This window comes from Heliangelus exortis, chromosome 2 (assembly GCF_036169615.1).
Source record: "Heliangelus exortis chromosome 2, bHelExo1.hap1, whole genome shotgun sequence".
In the NCBI taxonomy this organism is placed as follows: domain Eukaryota; kingdom Metazoa; phylum Chordata; class Aves; order Apodiformes; family Trochilidae; genus Heliangelus; species Heliangelus exortis.
In genome coordinates this window covers 19551085-19577606 of record NC_092423.1, presented here as the reverse complement: position 1 = coordinate 19577606, position 26522 = coordinate 19551085, and the positions used below count along the sequence as shown (strand labels likewise).

At 37.2% G+C, this 26522-nt stretch overlaps 1 protein-coding gene across 3 annotated transcripts in view; it reads right to left on the bottom strand.

Annotated features, from left to right (window-relative positions):
- The window catches only part of NEBL (nebulette), a 233116-nt gene that overhangs the window by 8447 nt on the left and 198147 nt on the right, over nt 1-26522 (bottom strand). For 2 of the 3 annotated variants that reach the window (XM_071735078.1, XM_071735080.1), the window contains 4 exons: nt 26033-26204; nt 22502-22594; nt 21448-21576; nt 2227-2342 (listed from right to left, as the gene is read on the bottom strand). In XM_071735078.1, the coding sequence (XP_071591179.1) occupies nt 2227-2342; nt 21448-21576; nt 22502-22594; nt 26033-26204 (510 nt within the window). The remainder of the gene's footprint in view (nt 1-2226; nt 2343-21447; nt 21577-22501; nt 22595-26032; nt 26205-26522) is intronic. The other variant, XM_071735079.1, reaches the window with a different exon arrangement.

Sequence of the window (26522 nt, the reverse complement as noted above, 5' to 3'; positions counted from 1 at the left end):
CAAAGCTTTTATTTTTTGAAAGCTTAACTTCACTTCTTTTTCCTACTACCTTCACATTCCTAGTTCTGGAATGAAGAGCAAATGATGCTGCTCAAGATGATATTGTTTCAATGGACATCCCACTAGGCAAGTCAGTGGGAGGTACAGATATTAGGGAAACAGAAGCCATCTACCTGCCCAGATAGCTGGGAAGGTTACTGAGGGCACCTTGAGATTTGTGAGCATCTCCATTCCCTATATGCTGGATTTGAAGGTTGCTGGTTTTCTCCCATTTGGCTAGCAATCTGCTGGCAAAGCCCAGGCTTCCAGGTCTCCCACTTTTGGATTCTGGCTCTTTTGGTAAGCAGCCAGCTCCACAAGTGCCTTGCAGTATTTTTGGAAATTAATGGTTGATTCCAGTATCAGCTGCCTCTCAGCTGTCATGCAGGTGTCCAGAGTTTCTCAGGTTACTGGCTCACCCAAAAATGCAAGTTATCTGGATCCCAAACTTCCCAGCAAGTTAGCCCCCTCAGCCCCCAAGCAGTTGAGAAGCGAGTGGCAAGCCTGAAGACACTCAAAACTCACAGAAAATCACTATCTTTAAAATACAAAATGCCATGGAGTGTCAGTCTTAAAGACAAATATAGGTTTCAGCTAATCTTAAAACAGCTTTTTTCCAGCTCAGAAGCTCAAATTAAACACTTCTTCATCTCTAAAAAGATGAGAGCGGTAGTAACTCTAGATTAGTTCAAAACAGCTTAAAATTTAACAGTACATGTCAATATTTTTAAAGGGTGACTGGGCCTGAACTACTTAATCTCTAGCAGTGATAAGAATAATATAAATATATATATGATAACCATTAAAACTGAACTTCATATAAATAGTGCAAAAAGAAAAAGAATCTCTGTTTCCTAAAAAACGCAGCTGAATACCCATTCAACTCTCTATTCATGACCAGTTATTTCTAAAATGAAATACTGATTTACATTCACATCCAACACACTTAAGAGCTTCATGGCAGTGGCCATGGTTTCATCATTAAGCTTCTTCTCACTTGCCCAGCAGTAGAACTCGATTTGGATCAGGGATGAGGGGGTGCATGAGTGTTCTGCTGACTGAGAAAAGACACATCTGGGCAACCTGTTCCATTCTTCCACTACCCTCATGGTGACGAACTTATCCTAACATCCAATCTAAATCTACTCTTCTCTAATTTAAAACCATTGCCCCTTGTCCTGTAACTACAAGTGCTTACAAACAGTCCCTCTCCAGTTCTTGTAGGCCTCCTTCAGATACTGGAAGGTCACTATTAGGTCTCCCTGGAGCCCTCTCTTCTTGAGACTGAACAGCCCCAGCTCTCTCAGTCTGTCTTCGTAGAAGAGGTATTCCAGCCCTTCATCATTTTCACAGCCCTCCTCTGGACCTGCTTCATCAGGTCCATGTCCTTCCTGTGTTGAGGGCTCCAGAGCTGGACACAACACTCCAGGTGAGGTCTTACTAGAGCAGAATCACATAGAATCACATATCTAGACCTCCTGACCACACTTCTTTTGATGGAGCCAAGGATGTGATTGGCCTTCTGGGCTGCAAGCACACAATGTTGGTTCATATCCAACTTTTCATCCCCCAGCACCTCAAGTCCTTCTCTGCAGGGCTGCTTTCTAAAACCTCATCCTCCAGTCTGTGCTGACAGTGCAGGTTGTTCCGACTTAGGGACACTTGGTCTTGCTGACCCTCATGAGGTTCATTTGGGCCCACCTCTCCAGTTTCTCCAGGTCCTTCTGGATGGCATCCCATCCCTCTGGCTTATTGACAGCAACACTCAGCTTGGTGTCATCTGCAAACTTCCTGATGGTGCACTCAGTCCTGCTGTCTATATCATTGATTAAAACATTCAGTGACTTTCATCCACTGCTAAGTCTGAATTCATCACAGAGTATAACATTAAAGCTCAGCCTGTGAAACACTGCCTAAGCATTTACTGTTTGTTTTCAACAAGTAGAAGATGCAGTTATTTCTCTGCCTTCAGAAGATCATACATTTCTGACACAGAAGTTTTTGCCACTCCCCTCAGTCACTTAATCTTTTTATACATGAGGATTATGACACTTATCACAGTCCAGTCACAGTCAAATATTCAAACTATAAAACTCAAGGGGACAAATTCCCTCGTATTTAAGACATTTCACAATAGCTGGTAATGCTGCTCAACAAATAAAATAATTCTGTAAATCCAATACTCACCAGGCCTGCTGAATGAGGCTGTGAATGCATGGACCTCATGGATGACATACTGGTCTGGTGCATGTACCCATATCCTTGGGACTGGCTTTGCTGATATGCCCCGGGGAGAACAGGGGCTGTGTGTTAAAGAAATACAGACACATCAATTAGTTTTCTTTAAAAAGGCTTTATGTAGCATTTTGTAGAAACTGTAGATTACGTGCACTGAAAATAAAAATTCCTCAGCATGAAAGAGTTCAGAATTATTTTCATATACGACATAAAGCATTTCAGAGGTTGAGTTACACATAAATGTAGCCAAAGGTATAGTAATATATCCACAAAGACTATCGAGGTTAGTTGGAAGGAAAAGTTTAACGTACCTTAAGAAGCTGAATATAAAAAGTAACAGAAAAGCTTGAGACACCACTAACTCAATCTCAATACTTTCATAGATGATGTGCTAAATATCCTGTGCCATAAACTGCTATTTTTTAAGGAAAGATTAATGAAAAAGCTACATATTAATACAGTTTTGAAATATTTCAGTAGAGATTTTCTGCAACTCATTCTTAACTCATTGCAAACTAACTCTTATTTATTAGGCTATGAACTGAGGAGGACTGTGACTCACAGGAAGAAAGAGAAATGTAAAAAAGTGAGACCATGGTTCCACTGATTCCATTCTGATTCCATCAATATTCTCAACATATCTCAGAGATATCAACTATTACTTAAATCCAAGTCTGCCTTTTTCAGTATCTTTCACTTACAACACAACAGTTCCATCTCTTTCACACATATTCTATTCCCATTATTTTAACAATTACATTATTTTAACTATGCCACATGACTTTTATTGCACCAAAAGCTGCTGAAAGTGTTAATACAATCAGCAAGGACTCCCTACCTCTATTGCTGACTAGCAAAGAATTCATAAACCTTCCAGATCTGCTCAAACACCTTACTTTGGCAAGAGAACAAGACAGAAGGTGTTAAAACATGTTTCATAAAAAATCTGGGAGAAGTAAGAACAGCATAAGTCAATACTATTTTCCTAGCAAGCTTAATAAGCATTTTTAAAGCAAAATTGCTTACATATTTTTCAAGAGTTTTCACACACTCTGAGAATAGACTTCTGGCTTTTTTGGAGAGTATTATCCCATCTCCACTGTTATTTACCAGAATTTTACCAGTTCATCTGGGAATTCATTTAGCTACACTGAAAAGAAAAGGCATTTCTGTTAATATTTCAAGTGGTCCACTTAGCTAATATTTTATCTAACTGCTCTGAACTCCTCTGATTAAACCAGTCTTTTGATTACAGAAGAATGCAAGCCACGAGTCAAAAATGTCCAGCCATGGAGTCATTCAATGCTCCAGTACTTTTGAGATACACCTCTTTGGCTTGCTGGGAAATGAAGAACCATTTCTGAAACAGCCACCATACATAGATTCATAAATGAGCAAAGCTAATTAGGATTTAATGGAGTTCACAATGTACGGAAGGACCAAGGACTTGTAAAATGAGAAAACATGGGAAAAGCAGGGAGCCTTCATAAAAAAAAAATAATTACAACATTAGCAACATTAGAAGAATTCATATTGGCAGTAATAATACTCTTGTCCATCACTGTCTTGAGTGATCAGGACAATACCTTCATGTGAAAAAGGATTACGGAAAAAAATGTTTGCTGGACTACTTCAAAAAGAAAAGTAACCCTTGTGCTTTCAGCAAAGTGTTTTACCTATCCTGCTTCCAAAGCTAACAAAATCACTGACTTCAACACAGGTTTCTCTTGAAACATGCATTTAGTTTCAGTTAGCATATTCAGAAGGACTAAATATGTAATTACAATTTGGAATGCTCCTTTTTTTTTTTCACCACTCTTGTAAAGATAATGCCCCATTTAACTAGGGTTTTTCTGATTTAGAAAACATGTTTCAAGGTATTGTCATGAATAGATTGCTTTGTTAAGTGACTGAATTAAAGTGATACACAGTCAGATGCAACACAGGAATATGATGAATAATGGATGTTTTGGAAGTGCCAAGTTAATTCTAATGACATATGAGTACAAAGACATTTTAAAGCAGTTTAATCATCAGAGAATTGCTGCTTGTTAACATGTTCACAGGATTATCAGGCATTAAGTGAATAGTCCTAAGTAGCTCATAAAAAAAATTACGTTTCAGTGTTGTTACAAGCTATTTCTATATGACCAGATGTATCCCTTCATGAGAAAATAGAGAAAAAACATAATTTAATCAAAGGTTTTGCGATAAAGCCAGAATTAATATGCTTTGCCTAATTCACTACCAGCATAAACATAGGTCAATCCATAAAAGCCAACAGAGTTTCAACTCATACCAACAGTAAATTGGTTCTGTGGGTTGAAAACCAAGCACAGCCTGACCTTTTTAACTTAATAGGAAGTGGCATCTTAAGCCAACATTGGCTGCTGACCAGTCAGCACCCTGCCTGCTCTGCAGCCACAAGGGGTTGGGAGTTTTCCCTGGTCCCTGGCAGAAGCAGACAAACTGGCAGTCCTGTTCTTCTTCCTAGAAGTGAAGACACTGGCAGAAACTCTGCTCTTGATTCCATCTCCTCAGAGCACATCTTTCCCAGCTCTTAGCAGTTGTTCCTCCTCAGCACAACGTAGCAAGCCTACTGAATCTGCTTGGATTAATTTGGGGAAGATAACCCATGCCTCCTCCCTCTGTTACAACTGCCAGCAACAGTTCTGAGATGTGCTTTCCTTTGCCATCAGCTTCTCAAAAGCTGAGATGATTCTGTCAAACTGTCTCAGGAAGCTTGTTTGCTAATTTAGCTGAAACAATGGAAACCTAAGCCCAGGGAAATAAAGCCTTTCTTCCAAAGGCTTTTCCACAAAAATATGGGAAACATGAGAAGCTGAAGTAATAGAAAAAGATTCTATACAAACAAAACAAAGGAATTTCTAGGATTACCTCTTCTAATTACCATTCAGTCATTTATTTAGGTATCATATATATGAGCATATATATATATTAGTACATATCAGTGTTGAAGACACTTGATTGAATAATTTCACCCTTTAAAAGAATACTGTGGTGGCACTGCAAAAAATGATCAACAGTTTTCAACATTTTTTTACAAAAAATAGTTAAGACATCTCCAAGTGATTGTCTATTTGGAAGATTATTAGGAAATTACATAAATAAGCACATTAGTGAGAGGTAACAGATCTGAGCTGTGGTTTTGGTGACATACAGATAATTGAAGGTGAGATAATTCAAGGTGCAGAAAAAAAGTTTGACTTTTCTTCATCATCATCACCCATAGTTAACTGCAATTTTTTGGCTTAGACCAAAGCATAAAGTTCTATAACATCATTGACTGCAGCAGCAGCAGCAAAAGCAAGAGTTTTAGTTAACCTAAGGGAACAATAAAGCACAGTGGTGGAACATGAAATTCATTTATCTAAAGCCAGAGTTATTGCTGAGGGAGCTGTGGGCTCACCATTGCTCCCAGAAGTACAGGTGGATGTTTTGTCTTGTTGCATTAAGGTTTTACCAGATGCATTCTGATTTATAAAAAGTTGCTTTTTTACCTTGTACCGCTTACCAAGCAAGCCAGCTATTATTTTTAAATTATCTACTTCAAGGAATTTATCATATTTTTCTTAGTATATCTTTAGAGGTTTCCCCAGAGAAAAGAAAGAGAAATGTGAATTAACATTATAAAAGGCAAACAGTGGAAGTCTCTAAAAAAAAAAAAAAAAAAAAAAAAAGGTAATCTGAAAGAATGATAGCAGGTATCAACTTGCCACAGCAGAACCTGTGGTCTGCATTGTACCAATCAGGACATACTACAAGAGTTAAAAAATAAGATGACACTGAAAAAAAAAACCTCATTTTAAGGACAGGTTCCAAGCTATGATATTTTCCCAAAACCATATTAAACTTTCTTTCATTTCTTTGTACAGAATAACCTTGACAATCCATGGTAAAACAATGTCTCCTCGCTTCTAACTACTGCATTTTTGCCATTTATTATTACAACACATGCAATTTACTGGACCAGCTTTATAATAATAATCACTTCATCTACTCTTGCAGATGTTATGCAGTTTTAAGTGTTTATTTCACCTTAAGTGTTGATGCTAACTCAGGATTTCCCTGCTAGGCTACTAAGGCTTCAGAAAACTCAATAAGAACATTTGGTAGTAATAACCACGACATAAGAGAGCAGGAAGTAAAAAGAAAGACAATGATTATTATGTGATTAATTCCAGTGTCTGTAAGAGGATGATCAAGGTGAGGAGCATAAAAGTTGCAACAGAGACAGATTCATACATCTTTCATACATACATTCAACATCTTTGTGTTATTGACACTATGATCAAATCCCTCAAAATAGATGAAGCTGCTTACGGGAAACATTTTGCTCCACATATATTGAAAGTTTTAGAAAGTCCCTCCCATAGCTTTCCATTCTGGAGGGTTTTTTCCCTTTCCTTAGAAATTACTCAGCTATGTTCCATGCAGCAGAAAACACTGTCAAAGCAGTAATGCAATCACACATGGAGAAGTGTAGGTCTAGAGTACAATTCTCAGGTACTCAGGTAGACCCCACATTTTGTTCACGTGGATGTATGGCTGCCCAAAGTGCACAACCCCCCCCGACCACTTCCCAGTCCAAGTTACTCTATAGCTACGGAGAGGTAGCTGTAGGGTAAATTATTGCTGCACAGGATAATTGGTGGCTGGTAACTGACACCTTTTTAAATCCTTTTGCAGAAAGTGTCATAGAGATAATTTTAATAATAAACCCTGGATCAATATTTTTTTTTGTTTGTTTATAATTTTGCCCAGATGTTGGCTGCTGCTCCCCATTATTAAAATACTTGAAGTGTTTTGGGTTAAAATATGTATTGCCAGTCCCATCCTTGACACAGTGATACATTATCACCACTTATCAAGATTGGCATACTTGAATACAATCAACAGTTTTCACCTCTTTCCTGAATCTAGCTGAATTCAGTGTTTCTAATAACAAAATTACTTCCACACCAATGCACCTGACATCACTCAGTTACCCTTAGGTGCTGAAGCAGTACTTTCTCTCCAGGAGTTATCCCACCAAAATCTGCAGCAAGACTCCTGATGAAAAGTTTCTGATCAAACTGAGTAAGGACAGGCAAAAAGGAATGTGAGACAGAACTAGCAGAAAGGAAAAAAAAAAAAAAAAAAAAGTTGTATTTCAAATCAGTTTGCTTACAAAATATATGAAATTATTTTATGTAAATATCAGAGATACAGATTCAAAGAGCTTGAATTCAAGGAAAGGAAAAAGTGAAAAGAGGCAAGAGTACAAGAGAACATAAGATTTTTTAAAAGGGTCATGATAGAACAATTAATGTTGGAAGAGATAATGTAGTGTGTCTCCCTTTTATAATCAGGGTTAAATTTGCATTTAGGCTAAGTTACATTGTTTAGGGCCTTCTCCAGTCAATTCTGAGTTCAGGATGGAGTCTTCAGTACACCTTTTTGGGCAACCACAGACCCTCTAATTTCTCCTCTTTATCTCCTGTGTTCTGTACATTCCTGTTTAAGCTCCTGAGATGAGCTCAACCCAGTACTGTTGTAACCATGCAAGCATCCTGAGAAAGAGTTCCACAGAGACACCTGAAGCAGCCTGATGCATTATTTTGCAGAAGTTTGTCCTGCCAAAGCATGAAGAGCAGATAAAGGGAACATAACTGTAGTGGACCAAGAATTTAATTGCAGTTTAGAAGGAGGCTCATATCACAGACTAATCAGAAACAAGAATTCTGAAACTTTGGCAGCAGGCAAGGCAGGATAGATACAATGAAAATAGGATGTGAAAGACAGAAGAAAAATGGCTTGATTGATAGGGCAGGTGAGTTTTTAGCACTTCTGAAGATGAATGTCAAACACACTTCTGCTGAAGTTAAGAGTGTGGGAAGAACTCAGCAGGAGTCATGAGGTGATGCCTGTCAAAGAGACTCCATCCCTCATTCCCACTGCATATCTGAAGCTGATGCTCCATGAGGTGGCTGAGGCAATCTAACACCTCTACCACCCTTTCTTTTCCTCTGATATGGGGTTTTTTTCTGCTGGCTAAGTCAGCTCAGCAAGGGATCAGACCAGCAATAGTGCAAGGAAGGAGGCAGGGCCAGGTACCCAAGGCAACAGGCAGGAGAGGGCAGCAAACTTCTAGATCAGATCAGCTGTCACAGTGTATGTCCCCTCAAAGACCTCAGTTCTGTGCAAGGTCCCTCTGAGTTCAAACCATAAAAGAACTGAGACTATCATAGATGCTTCCCATCCAGCTCCAAACAATACATCTCATGTAATGCAAAACTCTCCTTTGTGCTACCACGTTTGGCACACACTGCTCAACTATTTGTATCCTCAGTCTTCACAGTATTTGAGAAATGTCATAGTGGAAGTTTAAAGAAGACTAAGCCCAATGCAGCTGGCAAGAGCTGATTACTTGACAGAAAAAATAGGTATCAGAGAACTGAAAGGCTTTAATGAGTGTGCAAAAACTGCCCAGAGATGGAGATGGGTGAAGAGGTTGAGATGAGGTACAGAACTCAGCAGCATCCCCATGGTACAGAGGAAGCAGAAAATCTCTAAAGGATATGATAAAAAAAGCAGTCACAGAACATAAAGAACAAGGGAAGGCTGCAGCTATGTTAGATACAGATAACATTAGGAAAACCTCAGTAATAATTTTCCACTGCAGAACTGATTGCCAAGAATGCCTCTGTCCTAAATCAGAATAAAGAGAAAAAAACCTCAAAGGTTCATGTAAGAAGAAACTGTAAAATTAAGAAACAGTTTCAAAAGATGTAGGTATAATTTTGATGATTTTCAGTGCTTATTACAATCTATGTGGCTCTTAAAAACCAAACATATTTCAACATAAAGCTGGAATCTTTGTTTCAAAAATGTTCTTAATCTCAAAACTGAATAAAATTGGGGTGGGGGCTGGGGTGTGGCATTGAAACATTAACCACACGTGACCCATTCCTATAAAGAAGTTCAGCATTAGACTGCTATCTTCTGATGAAGACTGAAAAATTCCAAGCAACATCTACAGTGAAATTGTTCAGCACTAACTTTTCAAATAAGCTAGAAAATGGAAGCACATACTCTAACCTGATTACAGCTCTTATCTACTATAGAGTTTTATTATTTTCTACTCAGAAAGAATAGCCCAACACTGTCAAATTTACCTGGAATAGGTCAGACTGCATAAGCATATAAAAAAGCACTAACCTGAAGACTGCAGATGGTGAGACCTGATACAGAACAGTGCTGTTTTTAGAACAGTAGAAAACAACGTGGTAAGGCGTCTTGGCATTTTTTCTGGTAACAGTAACTTTCCCTTCATTTCTTTTCTTTCTTTCTTTCTTTCTTTTTTTTTTTTCTTCCTCTTTTTCTTGCCCTTTTGAGCTGCTTTTACGGATATCTGAGCTCCCAGGCTTGTTACTCCCAGTGGTGCTGTCAGAAGCAGCAGTTTGTCTGCACACTATCCATTACAGGAGTCAGTATTAGTTAGTAAATTGGAATATCAAACCCAGATATAATTAGGTTGTTGAAATAACAGCCTGAAAGTATGGCCTAATTCACACAGGGTGCTAATAAGTATCTGCCATGCTCACTGACCTCATTACAACTGAAGCTCAGAACTACTTGGAGTCAGTGGCAAATTCAGAACATTACAAGCTTGGGAAGTTTCCATAACCTAAATTATAAATATACAGGAAAAACCCCATGCAATCTTCAAATTCTTGTAAAAAAAACAAAACGGGTAGGGGAGGATGTCAACAAAATTCTTAACCTTGTATTTAAAATAAAATCAATTATTCATTATGCAAAAAATCAAAATGTCTACTTTCAAGACTTCATACTGAGATACTACAATGAATAAAATAGAATATTTAAAAATTAACTTAATTAGTGTCATGATTAGATTGTTTTGTTTTATAACACTATTTTATCAGCTACCAATAATTAAGCCTAACTACATGTAGCCACCATGCAAGCTGAAATAGATTACTATGGGAAATGCAGAATCATTCAATTCTAACTCCTAAAAGCAGTTTCATTATAAGAAATTAAATTTGAATTTTAATGAAGTTACAACAGAAGATCACATGTAGCTGTTTATCATGTAAGAAAAAAAAAGAAAAGAAATTTGGAAAGGAATTATAAAAAAAGAAAATCTAATATCCTGATGCAACATGGAACCCAGTATTTTATTCATAATTAATTTTCTTTTTAGAGAGGCACTATCTTGTATCTCCACAGAGCAAATATACTCAAAAAAAATTCACCTGGTCCAAAATTCCTGATTTGTATAAACAGCCCTTAATATTAAAACTGGTTACGCTGGTCTTTGTTGTATACATCCAACATACATCCAATAGCAGATGGAGTGGGAATTTGGGAAGTACTAGCTGGAAGAACAGTTAACAAACTACCTCTCTAGTACATCATGGGCTATGTATCTGGTCATTCAGGCCTTCTCCTTCTTTATTTTCTCAGAAATCATGGATCTGCCAATTCTGTATTATTCATTTCAGGGCAATCTATTTCTTTAAGTCCATTGGGCTATTCTGAAGAACCTAGTGCTACCTAAATCTCTTCACTGGGAAAAAAAAACAAACCAAAAAACCAAAAAAACCACCACAGTCTCTCACAGAATTTTTTCCCTTAAATAAAAGTAGCATGGCATTAATTTCCCTTCAGATGAACTTCACAAAAGGTCTGTATTCAGGGAAAGCCCAGGCTAGCAGAGTCTCCAGAAGTCATGTGTGCAATAAGATATTAAATTGGTATTAACTGTCAACGTTAAAAGAGGAGAAACAACTAAGCATCCATCCTCTTTACCAAAGACAATTCAGGGAAAATTTTTGCCAAGACATGTTTGTGAACACTCCTTAGAGCATCATTTCTACACGTGGAGAACACAGAGTCACAGCTCAAAAGCCTCTGTGATTATTAACATATTATTGGAGTTGTAAAGCATCACAGAGGTGTAAACTATTAAATACAGGTAATATTGTGTTTTGCCCTGCCTGTGACTGTGTCTGACTGCAAAGCAGTGATGCGTGGCAGCCTGTGAAGAGCACAGGCAAGACTTGTCCTGCACAGCAGACAATTTTGATGAAGAGAAAATGCCACCAGCTTCTCCAGAGTGTGTTTGAAAAGGCCATAAACACTTAGAAGAACAGATTTGTTATATACAAGTCCATCACTGCCTCCTAAAGCATAAGTTATTTCACACAAGAGCTAAAGGTATTACTTTAAAATCAAGTGGTAAACAAACTCCCAGGAAATTCAATAAGTAAAATGTTTCAAAAGGTTATCAGACTTCAAAAATATATGAAGAGGCTGTTTCTAGTATTTGCTGATACTGACATGTTTTTGTGATTTTTGTTAAAAAAAATGCATAAACTGGAAGCATAGAATCATAGAATGTATTTAAAATACAAATTGTTTTTCACCCTTCCAGATCCCACTGAGCAGTTTACTATAGCATTGTAAAAACAAAACTACCTCAACTATTTGGCTTCTAACTCTAAAGCTGGAGTCCTCTTTGTCCCTGGTTTAAATTCTATAATGTTATTTTAGAGTCATTATGATGAACACAGAATATTCTAAATCAGTCAAATATGGTACAGCTGAGAAAAAAAAATTACATTTTGAATATTTAAATACAAAGCCTTTTGTAGATGTTTAATTCATTCCCTTTTCTTGCAAAAGCAGATTTAATTCACTAAATACCCTTTTGCAACCTAAGGACGAAAGAATTACTAACTGGGACTAGAGCAGAATAGATCATATATTTGAAGCACAGTTTATAAAGATACTATGGGAGTGGGGAGGAGCTTGGCTGTTCTTGCTTTGACCAACCCATTGACCCTTTTTAGACTGAGGAAGTTATTTTTTTAACTATGGTTTCTAAAAGACAAGGTCTTCAACTCATGTCTCATATACACATTTCCACATATATGTTCTACGATTATGTTTTAGGGCTTGTTCTAGCAGTTCAAATATAAAGGAACTACCCCTATTCATTTTATATGGATTCTAAAAGAAAGCATGATTATATTATTATTTTGGAATTGTTCTTCATACAGAATTTGTAGCCATACAGCCCAAAGAGTTTACCCTTTTAAACCCTATGTATCTATTAACAGATAGTATATCATAGTATCTGTACATATCCCCACTTCCCCTCCTGGTATTGTAACTGCACCAAATCACAGAGCATCCTGCTTTGGAGCTCTGAATACGAATGGTGCTCAGGATTCAGTGTCACTGACAAACAAGCCATACTGCCAGCTAACTTTGTTGCCTGACATTCCAGCTAAGCTGCAGCATTTCCCTTCCTCACACACTGCTCCACATTCTTTTAGTTATGAATGCACAAAATGTCTGACAGCGAGCCCGAGGCATCCTTGGTCCTAGTGGCCACAGGAAGCTGCAATTCCTTCTTAAATTGAGAACAGGCAGGTTTTCCCTGCAGGCTTTCTCACAAATTGAAAGAGTTAGTAAAATGGAGGTTAAGTTAATATGTTACATTACCCACACACCTCCAATTAAAATTTGAACTCACATTTACTGAGCATCAAATGTTGCCCATTTGCATCAAAGACAACAGTCTGCGAGTTCTTCTCGTGGAAGCCACACTTTGCTTTCTGTGAAGTGATTTATTTGCACAGTGTGGGTATAACCAATCTGAGACACTGTGGAAGGGAGGCATCAGCCAGGATCAGGTACGTGACTGCACATAATTTTACTAATGATATTTATTGTCTGCTGGATATAAAATCCTCTGAGGTGGATCAAAGCTGCTCTAGGGGACCACGCTGAATGACGGAAACAATGGTTTGACACGGGAGCCATTAACACTTCCAACTGCTGTGTCACTTGGAAATTTCCCTTCCACTTTCTGTTCAATAACTACTTAAAGGAAAAGGGAACATGAAACTCAGACAACTTGCAAGGCAAACAGAAGGATCCCCTTAACTGCTGCCATGCTACAGAAACTGAAAATGGTATCTCTTCTGGATTCTCCTCCACCTGGATGCATGGGAATTGCCTTTTGATGCTGTCAAATGTCAAGGGTGTGGGAGAGAAGTTTGGGAATCAAAGACAGGCAGAGGGAATCAAAGCAAAAATACTTTGGAATTGTGAAATATAAAGCTCTCCCTGGAACACTAACTCATCCTTAGTGAACACACGCTGCATGAAAATGTGCTTTCAGATGAATCACAATTTATATCTCAGTGTATTACAACCAATGTGGGATATTCAGTTTTACTCCCAAAGCCCTAAATCAAGCCTTAATCAAAACTTAACTTAGCCCTCACTTGGAGCACTACATGATGTTTGCAATTTTACATTCAAAAAACCCTGTTTTAGAGATAGCTCATACCTCCTTTTAGCAGAAGAGAATTAAATCTCATTTTCTGAACTCATTTCTCTTGTGTTCTGAATTAACAAAGCACTCAGCAGAGGATAAGACCTAGTCCAGACTAGGACACAAAGATTTGATAATGCTGAAGCAAGTGTATAAATGAAGTCCCATTGTGATTCTCATTTCCTCAGAGAACACCAAATTTTATATTAAGCAGTCAGAAAACTTTCTCACTGAAATATGGAAGCTATATGTATAAGGAGCATACACACCCTGTTTCTAAGTGCGATCTGAACTCCCACAATTAACCTCGCTTCTAATTTCCCTTTTTATCTTCAAAACTAGAAATGAAAAGTTATGACCTTACTAAAACCAGGAAACCTGGTTTTCAAAAATTCCTCCACACACTGTTTTCAAAAATTCCCCCATCTCTATTGTCAATATATTTAATCACAAAAACTATGCCCTTTTGCACATCAAAAATCACTGGGAAACTGGAGGCAGAAGCTGAAAAAGCTGAATTCAGCTTCTTCAAATGAAGGTGCAGTTTTCAGAAGGGAGAGAGCTGTCTTGCTGCCTGCACAAGGATGGTCCTTTTTGGGGCACAGTGTGGCTACAGCAAGCTTCTAGAAAGGAAAAAATATAATTTCAGCAAAAATCTATTTGGAAATGGAATACTAGGAGTCCCCAATTTTGAAGGAGTTTTCTAATAACTCTGTTTATGCTAAATAATTTGTAGTATCAGATAGGTACCAAACACATGCAGGCACTTCTGCCCATCTCACATACTCAGAGATGTATTTAGCCAAATTAAAAATCCTATAAGAGCTTTATGGGTAATGTGTTTACTATTTGACTGCAAGCATTTGTACTACATTATACATTTAAGAAAAAAAACCAATCTGATTAACTAGATGGAAAAGCACAGTTTTACCAAGACACTGTACAGTGGAAGAAGTGACTTTCATGTAAAGGAAGCAAAACTAAAGCACCACCTAGTCCAAAATAAAAAAGTCAGAAACAGATGTAACAGTCTGGTGGATAAGAGAAGTGTGGATGTGACTCTCACCAACAGGGAGTACACAGTGTGTTGTTTTGATGTGTTCAGCCTTCTGTGGCACTGCAGTCTGCTGATACACTTGAAAGGGGACAAGAAACCCACAAAAGCCTGTAGCTCTTCCTGTGAAATCTACAATTCCTCTCCCTCCAAATGCCATGTTTGATTACCAGACCCTAGGGAACAATGTTACGGAAACAGAGTTCAGCTACCAAGCATAAAAGAACCATTCTTCCTTGGCTGCCAGAGAAGAAAATATAACTTCTGTGTCATTCTGCTTGACCTGCTTAAAATGACAGAGGTTTGCAGCTGAATATGAATACGAAGTAGGGTGAAGGATTTCTGCCCTGTTTTCCTGCCAGCTGCACCTGGAGATGGAAGACAGATCTCTGTATTACAATAGAAAGAGCATCAGGTATTATTCCCCCTTTTTTACTTTGACTTGTCTGTTACTAATGGTGGTTTTTTCCTATCCTCAAAATGAGCATTTTTTACAAAAATTATGGGAAAGATAGAGAAAGGAAGGGAACTCAATCCTGTTTCCTTTTTCTTCTTCCATCTATCAGCACAAGAGTATGACCACTGTCTGAGCATGAGTCCTTGGCCCAGGAAGGATTTCTGCAATTCCCAGCACGTGAAATGAAGACTTTTTTTTTTTTTTTTCATCTGACTAATTTGCTACTTCGTCTGCTGATGACATTAACCAGGAGCAGAGGAAACAACCAGTGTTAGGATTTTCTGCAGTATATATGGGTGGGTGTATGTGTATGTATGCTTATATGTAGGTGTATATGGATTTGCCTCATGCAAATCCTACAGATAAGCATTTTAGATACACAGCCACAGATACTAGGGGGAAAGAAGGAGACATCCCTGAAATCCATGCTTAAAATATCATTGTCAGTCTGAGGAACTAAAGCCTTCTCCATGAGCTGGTACACAGTGTGAGGCTGTTGCCAGTGACACACACCAATAGAAAAGTCTTCTTTTTCTCTTTGCAGGGCTGTGCTCACACTGCAGTTGACACACTAGTTCTCCTAATGGCCTACAACACGTTCCTGCCTTAGTGAGGAAAGATAACCCATAGAGTTTGGAGAAAGGGAGGGGAACAGACACAGCTACTCTGGAGCCTTTCTTCTTCAGCAGGCTCATATCACACAAGGGGGACACCACCTGGGAGAGGGGTAAAAGGACTTACTGTTTCTGGCTGACTTAGCTTACACTCCAAGCTATATAAAGACTTCAAAACTTTAAGTACTCATATCCCAGGGGAAGACACTGCAGTACTATGTGTTCTTCATAGAGTTTGGAGTCAAATTGCAAGCTTGCCCATTTGCCCTATTTATTCCTCAAATGTGGTTTGCATTAATCTTATCTGTATCTTACCAATTGTTATGCACTATCAACAAAGTATCTAACACCAATTTTCAGTTTTCTTATAGAAGCCTACGGGTTACTTTTGAGGTTGATAACAAAAATTAAGAGATTACCAAAATATAAATGGAATTTCATGGTTTGTTGAAATTTGTTTGGATTGCCAGGGTGAGTAAGACTAAAAGAGAGTAGATTCCCAAGCAAAGGCAAAGTGAGAGACCTGATTGTTAGCAACAGACCCTTTTCATCAGAATAAAGAAAGCGAGGCCTTAAACCTCAGATCAAGGCCTCTTTATGTTAATTCTCCCTACTCGTCTGGTGGCAGCAGGTGAGCTGAATCTGAAGAACTTAGGCAGAAAGAGACAAGCACAAATACTGAACATGCATCCACTAAAGTTTCCTACATAACACGAAACCTGATTTCTGTCTTCTACAGACTGACTTCTATACAGCTTTTAATGTAATGTGATGATGACTAAAAAAATAACAAAAAAAAATCAAGGGTTTTTTTTCCATCAGAGTAGCAATATATCTGCTGTTGAAAGGAACTGATACTCACCTCTGACTTTTCTCCATCTACAGACTACATACAATTTAAAATAAAAACAAAGGGACACTAAATACACAGAAAAATTCTGAACATAGGGTAAGGAAAAATGCATATATCATGTTGAAATGCTGATGCACACCAATTAAGCTAGGAATCACAAGGAAATAAAGACCTAAAAAGGGAAGATCAAAAGTTAAAAAAAAAAAAAAAAAAAACCAAAACCAAAAAACTAAAAGGTTTCAACTAAAAATAATATAAAGGTGTATCAGGGACAAAAAAAAGTTAAATTCATCTGTTGCATAATGCCCATCAAGATAACTTTAAAATAGAAACCTTCAGACTGAAAGCAAAACCTGGTAATGTCAAATAAAAGCCTGCTGATTTAAATCAAAGAAAATCAGGGGAGAGCTAAACAGAAAGCCCCAGAAAGGTACAATACATTGAAAGACAATTGAAGTAAAAACTGAGAGAAGGAACAGCTTTATAAATTGAAATTAAAACATTCTGCAGTTGAAACAGGATCGAAGGAAAGCCATATAAAGGGACTTCAGTAACCAGAGCAAGAGGAATTCTAAGGAAGACACTTTGATTTTAGTGAAATGAAAACAAAATGTGCAAAATGTTGCATAATAAAAGACAGAGAGAGAGAATGAATAAATAACAGTGAAATGAGAATAACAGTGATAACCATTGGTGCAGTTGGATGTTTGCATTCCAACCACACTACGAGGAATTCTTCACCTCAAAATGAGTTAAAGACTAATGCAAAAAGAGCAGTGACCAAAACTTGTAGCAGTGCCATGGCTCATCTGCCCTGTCATCAGGACACTCTGTTCCAGCAGGACACAAATGTGCAGTCCCCTCCCTGCCATCACAGCAAAGCCTGGAATTTGAGGCAGCAGTAGCTGAGTGACCCCTGCAGATGCAAGGTCAGCTCCTTTAAGGACAAGTTTCTGCTCTCTGAAAGGCTTGGTTTGTTTGACATTTCAGTCCTAAACTAGAGTTTCCTCTGGCTCTCTCATATGTTGTTTCTTGGCTTCCTACAAACAATGGGCTTGAAGAAAAATATTAATTAACCTCAAAGATCTATTTGCAGCCTTTGTCTGTACCAGCAGACACACAGCTTCAAGCAACTGAGATTGGTTTCTGTGATCATACACCACATATTCTTTTCTATACCTTAGATCATACCCTAAATATTAACACTCTAGTGTTAAAAAGTCCTTTCCCCACTTCAGTCTCTGGAGATGGAGCTACTGAGAATATATATAGGAAGTGTTCTAATACAACAAGTCTTTTTTTAAAAAAGTCTCCAGTATTGTGAATTTGTGCTACTTTCAAGTATTTTTACTCTTGCCTTTGAGGGAATGGAACTAAATAAAACAGTCTTGAGACATGAGGGTATGAGCTAAATGCCACTTTCAGGTTACTAGCAAAAGATCATAGATTGATTTTATATGAAGACTTTAAAATAGGAGAAGATATCTTTATAAAAATATGTGCTTTAGCACAACTTCTGAGAAACACTGAAGAGACTATAAACAAACATCTAAAAAAACAAAGAAAAAAAAAAAACCCAAAATAAACCAAAAAAAGCCAACCAACCAACCAAACAAAAACAGTTGAGAGATTTGTGGGACACAATGCTCTCTAGAAAGACCTGATTTGAAAGCAAATAAACTGTCTCTTGTTCCTTTTTTTCCTATAGTGTTTTGTGAAAAAGGAACTGTCTGGTCTGTCTTATAAACAAAACAAAACAAAAAATCTGACATCCTTAGATCTCAGCTTCTCTTTCTCACAAAAATAACCTGAAAAAACTTCCCAAAAATGAATTAATAGCTCCATGACTGACACCAATGTTAAAAGTAGGACTGAGAGAAATCATTAGCTTCTGTTCTTCTTTTGCCAAGCTGAAAATAAATACTTGAAAAAGAGCCGAGAATTTTGCAAGAACTAAAGTGGCACCCAACTGTTTCTGGGAAGTGCTACGGAATGGGTTGCAGGTAAAAAGGAAATCTTTGTTGGAGCAAGAATAAATGACAAAGCATTTAGGCAGACTGAGAAGCTCTAGTGCAACACCTTCTACCTAGTATGGCAAAAATTCAATGATACCATGAAGTTAAAATGTCATCCTTGAAAAACACTAACAGAGAGAAGCTGTAAAAAGGTCAGACAAAATTGGGAAGTTATCTTAAAAAGAAAATCAAATGGAAAGTCCATGAGGCTTGCTGGAAAGTGCAAGCTAACAATTGTTTCCTACCAAGTTTTACCAGCAATAATTTAAAAGGAGAACAGGGATTTTCCTGAACTTAGATCATGCAAAAATTTACTGATTTTGTAAGGTAAACTCCCCAGGAGGCACACTTGGCTCAGTTCAACCTTGTCACCTAAAATAATGGTCATGGAATCAAACAGAAAAAAATTATTATAGTGAACATTAGTAGCTTCCCTGTGATATTGTTATAGAAATTCCCCAAAGACAAGAAAGGGATATTTAGATCTAAATAAGCCCTTAACATCTGGCATGAAGCCAGGGAGCCAGGTCAGGGCTCCTCACTCCTCAGGAAGAGGAGGTTAAGGAACAATTCCATCAGCAGTGGCAGGGGAAGACTTGAATTGTGGGTCAAATACCAGTGAAGGTATCTAGAATAAATTAGCAATCAAACAACACAGAAATATGTGAAAGATGATGAGACAAAGCCAAAGAATACGTATTTCATGTTGGCACACACAGATTGAACCACTGCCAGTGAGAAATACTGCTAGATCTAAAAGTAGAAATTGAGAAACACTGCTGGATTTAAAAGTAGAAAGTTTTTGAGAACCAGCCTTCCAATCACAGCAAAATTGATTTGGTACCCGTTTACTGTGGTATGCATAAGAGAAAGTGTATAAAAGCCAAGTATCTACTCACCCTGGAGATACATGCTAAACACTATTTTGGATGGGATGCTGCCACATAGAAGGTTGTTCTTTTTGACAAAAGATGCTATCTTCTGCTGTTGTTTTTTTGGGGGTTTTTTTCTGAACGTGTTCACAAAAATGGCAATTTCTTGTAAATTATGAGTATTATATCAAATTACTTCTCTCTGGCATTTATTTCTACCCTATAATGGGAACAGTTTGCAAGTGCTCAAACCCTGGCTTAGCCAGCTGGGTCAAAAGTGGAAACAATATCTTGCTAAAATATGTTGATCTTGGCAGGGACCTATTCAACACATCACCACAATAGATTTAAATAGAGACACAAAAGGCAAGCTTGCTAGTGCCAAAACAACAGGGAAAATAAAGCCTATTTCCTATTCTCAATATGGCAACTAATAAAAAATATCTGTTAACAATCAAATCAAGCTGACAAAGCAATGTTAAAATTGCTTGCAATGGAGCCAGGAAAGATCAGAACAGACAGAGAGAGACAGTATGCACTGAACTGTGAAGCCCACTTTCCATCATCACAGGAAAAGACATAAAAGCCAGCATGATGTGCATTACTGCTATCATCTATTAAAAGAGTTGAGAATACAGCTAAAATATCAAATAAAGATGGACAGACATGATATAAGGGATTACAGTTCTGTCAAAGAGATGTGTTTCTGAACACTTTCTCCTCCACCTGCTTTTAATCAGAGCTGCTTGCAAATATTTACATGGCATCTAATGCAACACAGGCTCCCTAAACACTAGCCACAATAATAACATATTACTCTGGCAAGTGACAGAACATAAATAGGTGCAGAGTACAACTAAAATGCTTTAAAATCTTCTGAAAACATGAGTAATTCAAGGATGACAGACAACTAAATGGTAGCAATACCTTTACTCTAACACTGTCTTAAAAAAATAAAATAGCAATCTTCTGGATAATGTTTTCAATGCATTTTATTCCATAACCGAGAAGTAGAAAGGACTTCAGTTTAAATATATATATTTTAGAATGCAATATTTCTGAATATTTATAATTCAATAGTCAAGGCTAGTACACACTGGAACACCACTAAGGTGACTGGGCCCACATCCAGCATTTTCATGAAATTTGTTCTAATCTATGTCATCAAAAAGTCAAGATATTGTCTTGCACCTGGGAATGCAGGTTCATCAAAGTATCCCAGTATTAATCTATGTTAAACAATATAGGATTATATAAATTTCCCATCTGAATATTAACCCTGGTTCCTACACTGCAGAGACTATAAGAAAACTTTCATGTGAGAGGAAGTAGCTAGTTTATATATTTTTCTTTTTAAGATGGAAACAGAGAGCCCAAGACCCACAGAGTTTAGTATGGCAAGAAATACTTTGGTCATTAAAATACGCTTGATTTGCACACTGAAAAGCACAAGGTAATTTTTTTTTTTTTTTCAGTCAGAGGACTGTTTTTGCTGTTACGTTGTGTGTCTCGAGGAAAAGAAAATAAACAAAAACAAAAACAAAAAAACAAACAAACAAACAAAAAAAAAAAAAAAAAAAAACAGAAACACCAAAACGCTCCCCCCAAAACAACAACAAAAAAACCCCAGAACCATGTACCTTTTGTAAAAACACAACACACCTTCTCTTAAGCATTGTAAACAGGAGTTAGCAGAACTTTTGGACTGACAGTGTTACCAAAATGGTGAAAGAGAATACACAGTAAGGTAACACAGCATGCAAGGAACTGTGCAATCTGTTTCCTTAATGAATCAGGCACTAGTTTACATAGTTTCTAATTACTTCTAACTACCCAAGGATATGGAGTTAATAGAGGCCTGTGAGGTGTGATATCACGGCACACTGTGATAAATGTCATTAGTAAAAAAATGTGGGAATAAGGGGTACCTCCTTCATCAGATGGCCTTGTTATCTCACTGCAGTAAGAAAAGGTGGGGTTCGTGTCAGAGCCATCTGATTTATAATCTCCCAAACTAGTAGAGTGTAAATACTGCTTACTGTAACGGCTTGCTCTTTCTACAAAGGTAGGAAGAAAGTATCACAGTAAATAAGATGACAGAAGTGCAAAGACAAGCAACAACACAAAAAAAAACCAATGCTGCTAACACTGATATTCACACACTAATGGCGTATAAAGTAAATTGTTCACAAAGTCGTATCCATTTTTAACACCATTAGTTCAAAAGTTTGCTTCAAAATTTAGATACAAATGAGCTTGTTCTGCTTTAAGAGAACAGCAGAAATGAAGGTAGCATTGAGATACTGGGGGGGAAAGGATGAAAATGAAGTATATGAAAATTTCCAGAGCAATTTATATTTCTTTAACCCAGCATGCATGCAAGTGCATGTGGAAATATTGCTGTATGACATTCAAAAGGATATTTAAAGTTCTACTCTCAGTAGCAAAAAATATATGCACAATACTGAAGGTTCAAACGTAACACTTCCAGTGGGGAAAAAAAGAATCAAAAAACCAAGAACCAAAATATTGCTACCTAGCATTATATTACCTTCTCTTTTTTTCCAGCTACCCTTAAATTATGAACACTTTGGAGTTGCAAGGAATAACACAAGGCATAATATCATCAGCTGTATAATCACAACGTGCATAGAAAAGAAATCAATTTTATAAATTTTATCTCTGAAATTTCAGTAAGATCTATTTGACAATTCAGCTCGCAGTGAAGTCAAAGTAGGTCAATGCTTTTTTAAGTGACTAATTGTGAGTGATATAAATAACTGCTGCTTATAATAAGATTTCTTTAATTTTTCTCATCTGCATATGTAACTACAGATGAAGTTCCTATAAAAAACTGCTTTTAAAATACTATGTTTATTTATTATATGTATAAGACAACATAAAACATATGGCTGGCACACTGATCTGAAAATTTATACAAGTAGAAATTTGATTTTGGAAGAATCAGGATAAAAGCAATACCAGAAAGCATATGCAGACTCCTAGACTGAATATTGTCCTCCAGGGGATCAATGTCGAAGATGGAGCCGGGATCTGTGCGCCAAATTTTTAGATCTTTTCCCAAAGCACAGAAATTATAAGACAGACAAACAAAGAAAGTAAAAGCATGAAAGGAATGAGTTTTAACAATCACCAACTATTTTCTTTCACCTTGAAATTAACCAAAAGACCTGTATGTTCACCTGAAAGGACCAGAAAGCATTGATCTCCTGCTTAAAAGAAATCAGTGCATTCATTTTAATTGTTGACATTACTTTAAGGACAATTCTCCCATTTTTGTTTCCCCTTTCTAAATAAAACCATAGTATTTTTTTAAGTTGAAATAAATGGGAACAGGTTAAATATCAAATATCGAAGATCTCTTCCATTAGCAGAATCAACATCACAGAGATACAAAATTATTTCCACCCTTATTCCATTATGTATCCCCATGGTACACTGGCAACTCTCCAGCTGATATAGACACGACATGCCCTTCTTTGCACACAGTAGAGATAAAGTCAGCCCCAATAAGAAGCATCAAGGCCACAGTTCATCTTATCCAAAATAAATTGCTAAACGTTGATCAGTTCATATATATTCAAAAGTATCTATCTTTCTTAATTAATGGAAAAAACTGGACTAGAGTGAGAAATTCTGCTTTAGAAATCCACATTGTAGACAACTATGGCTGGGTAAAATGAAGCCCACACTTGATCTTGACTATTAACTGCCTTTAACTTCAAAATATCAAAGTTTTCTGGGCACAGACTTACTGTTGATCCAATAAATCACTATCAGAAAGCATTTTTGGAATCCAATGCATAGATTCGATGACAGGAGAAATTATGAGATCTTCAGATTTAATTCATACAGGCAAGTTATTAATATCTCTAATGCAACTGTCTGAACTAGATATTGGAGGAAAAATGAGTCCATAAGAGCTAATTAATTTCATATGCGAGTTTAAGTTATAAGTACTGTGAAAAAGTGAATACAGGTTCAACCATGTCTTTAATAAATTTGTAACAAATAATTAGAGTTTTGTTCAATTTAAGACGAGGGTTATAGTAAACGCACAAGCAGCTGCAGTATAAATTCTTCATCTACTAACATCAAAGTAATATATACAATTCATGTCTTCTATATCTAAAAATACAATAATCATTTCATCTCCCCAAAACAGTTTAAAATAAAATCTTGATGAAAAGCACAATAATTTAAAACACTGATATACCAGATCATGCCTTTTACTAGTGGTTTCCTTCTTGGGCAGATGTGTCTGCATGATTTACTCAACGCATTGAAATTGCAAAAAATAACTGTGTTCCCAACTTGGTCCTTTCACTGGTTTGAATAGTACCAAGGTAAATAATGAGTTGACAGGTATAGCAGGACTGCAGGGACCACTAAATATGCCATGTTTCAAATTATTAATCACTTAGAGGCAATGGAAAGGACAGAGCTAATAAAATAAATCCCATGGATTTAGAATACATTAAATGTATGTACATTATGTGTTATCTACTGCAATAGTGCTAAGCCCCTCTTGCCAAGATGAATAAAAGCCACCACGAAGTCTTTTGATAAACTATGTGCTAATCCTACCAGTGATAAGTTATACAACTCCATAAAGCACTGACAGGCAAGACAAGGGTGGAACTAGTGAATGCCCAATTTTTCTGTTTGATCATGCCTTAGTAAGTAAAAACATAGTGAGCCCTGAGGAGGACTTGGGGGTACTGGTAGATGAAAAGCTGGACAAGAGACAACAATGTGTGCTCACAATCCAGAAGGCCAACTATATCCTGGGCTGCACCAAAAGAAGCATGGTCAGCAGGTCAAGGGAGGTGATTTTCCCCCTCCACTCTGGTAACCTTTGCCAAGTACCTTCATGCTCACATAAGAACCATGGTTGCAGATGCAAAGTTCAGATTAATTTCCTTTGATGGGTTTAGAATGGTTTCAGCAGAGGCATTCATTTGAGCAATCAGGCATCTGAAAAGTTGTTACAGCTTTGCCAATAATACTTTAAAAAGCAACCAGATGGACTCTAGTACAGAGTTACTTTTCTGAACTGGCTGAGCTGAAGTATCAGCTAGGAAAAAAATCAAGAGAACCACAGCTGTTTTTTTCAGTCTGCAATTTTTTTTCTAGCTGCCAAGGACATTCCATAAGCTGCGAGCTCACTGCTTTTTTTTTAAAAAGCACATGCTAAAATTTCAGCATTAGCTGAAATATCGCTGTATATTAGGCTTACAGGTTTGTCATGGCCTATTTCCTTTAAATAGTTGCACTATTTTTGCTGTTTGGCAAGCTCAAGCTGTTCAGAATTCCTGTATGTTTGATATTGGAGCATTTTAAGGTGACAAACTGTAGTAATATTTAGGTTTCTCACAGCTCCAGAATTTATCTCAGGGATGTTCCTAATCCTAACCTACTCGTGCTTTCAGTTACTGAACAGAGGATTGCACTCATGATTCTTACATATGGCTGCAGCACACGTGCAAGACATTACAGAGTAGGGGGTTTGAAGTGTACACTAAGCAGCATATTGCAAACTGTGTATTAAACTTCAATTTTGCAGCAGCTTTTCTCTCTTTGGCTGTACCACCTGTATCTATGGAAGTGAACTCAAGTGCTTGGCTATCTACAGGCAATGAAATTCTGAACAAGCTATTGCCCTAGATCCAAAATGCATGACCCTCTGAGACTTGCACGGTGTTAAAAGTATCAATACTTTACCCAGGCAAAACTCTAACCACTCATTTTTGAGAAATCCCTTCTGACATTAAGACTGTAGTTACAGACATGTAAAACGTGGCTATACAAAAGGAAAGAAATGCACTTCTTCATGTGGTGGAGACTCATTTGGAGATTTTACAGAAAAGATTGAAGAAGCATCTACCAGGAATGATACAGATATAGTTAACCTTGCTTTAGGCAGGAGAATTAACTATATGACTTACCAATTAGTCAATCTGACCTGTAATTTCTCTGATTTTCGAGAGATAAAGTCAACTCTTGCTATTACTATGCATGAAGGATTTTAGAACTATATCACAGTGTGGTTTTCCATATGTAGACCCTCAGGGTCTTACACTGATGTAAAGCACAGAAAAAGAGACAAAGGACACACAAAAAAGAAAAATAAAGGAGGAGGAAAAGAAAAAAAGAAGAGAAAGGTCTGCAATATGTAAACAATGAATTCTTGGAGAATTACAGCTTTAATCATCTCTCTTCCATGCAAAATGAAGAATATTGCAGATATTATGGCCTTTCATAGTCAAAATTCAAACCCAAAAGTAATAAAGTAATAGTAATGTATCTCCCATTAATTCCTGTTATTACTTCACTAGAACTTGGAATTGAACCAGTATTTTAACACAAGTTTCATGCTAAGAAGAGAGAAAAAGAAATCTTCTAGTGCTTTTTCTTGGTTATAATGGAGAACACATAGACTTTCTTCTTCCCCCAGAGTGTTCTCAATAGCAACAGTATTAAAAAACTTACCAACAATTATTCCAGGTCTTCTATCCATTTCAACAATATGTGGATTCACACCTTTATATGCTGCATCACTCATAATTTGGGTGTTTTTCCGTACCCGCTCTGTTACAGGATCATCTACCACTGGGGTGAAGCCTCTGCCTTTTGTCTTCTCAAAATCTTCATGGTATTTAACCTAGGAAACAAGAAGAATTCAATTTTTCCCCAAGCTGCCTTTGACAGCAAGTAGTCATTCTATGCAAGAATGCATAGGCATTTGTTTCACATGGCAATTACATTCTTTGTGATTTGCACCATAATAGAATTGTTACACACATGAGATAGGCTGGATGGACAGCTGACTCTTTCTGATCACTTTAACATGACTTCCTGATATTTTTTTATAATTTTTGCATTTGTTTTCCATTGCCACTGAATTAAGCATTAACTCAAGCAGCAAAGCATCATCTTACACAGGACAGGAAAAGCCCTCAGGAGGTCATCTGGTCCATTC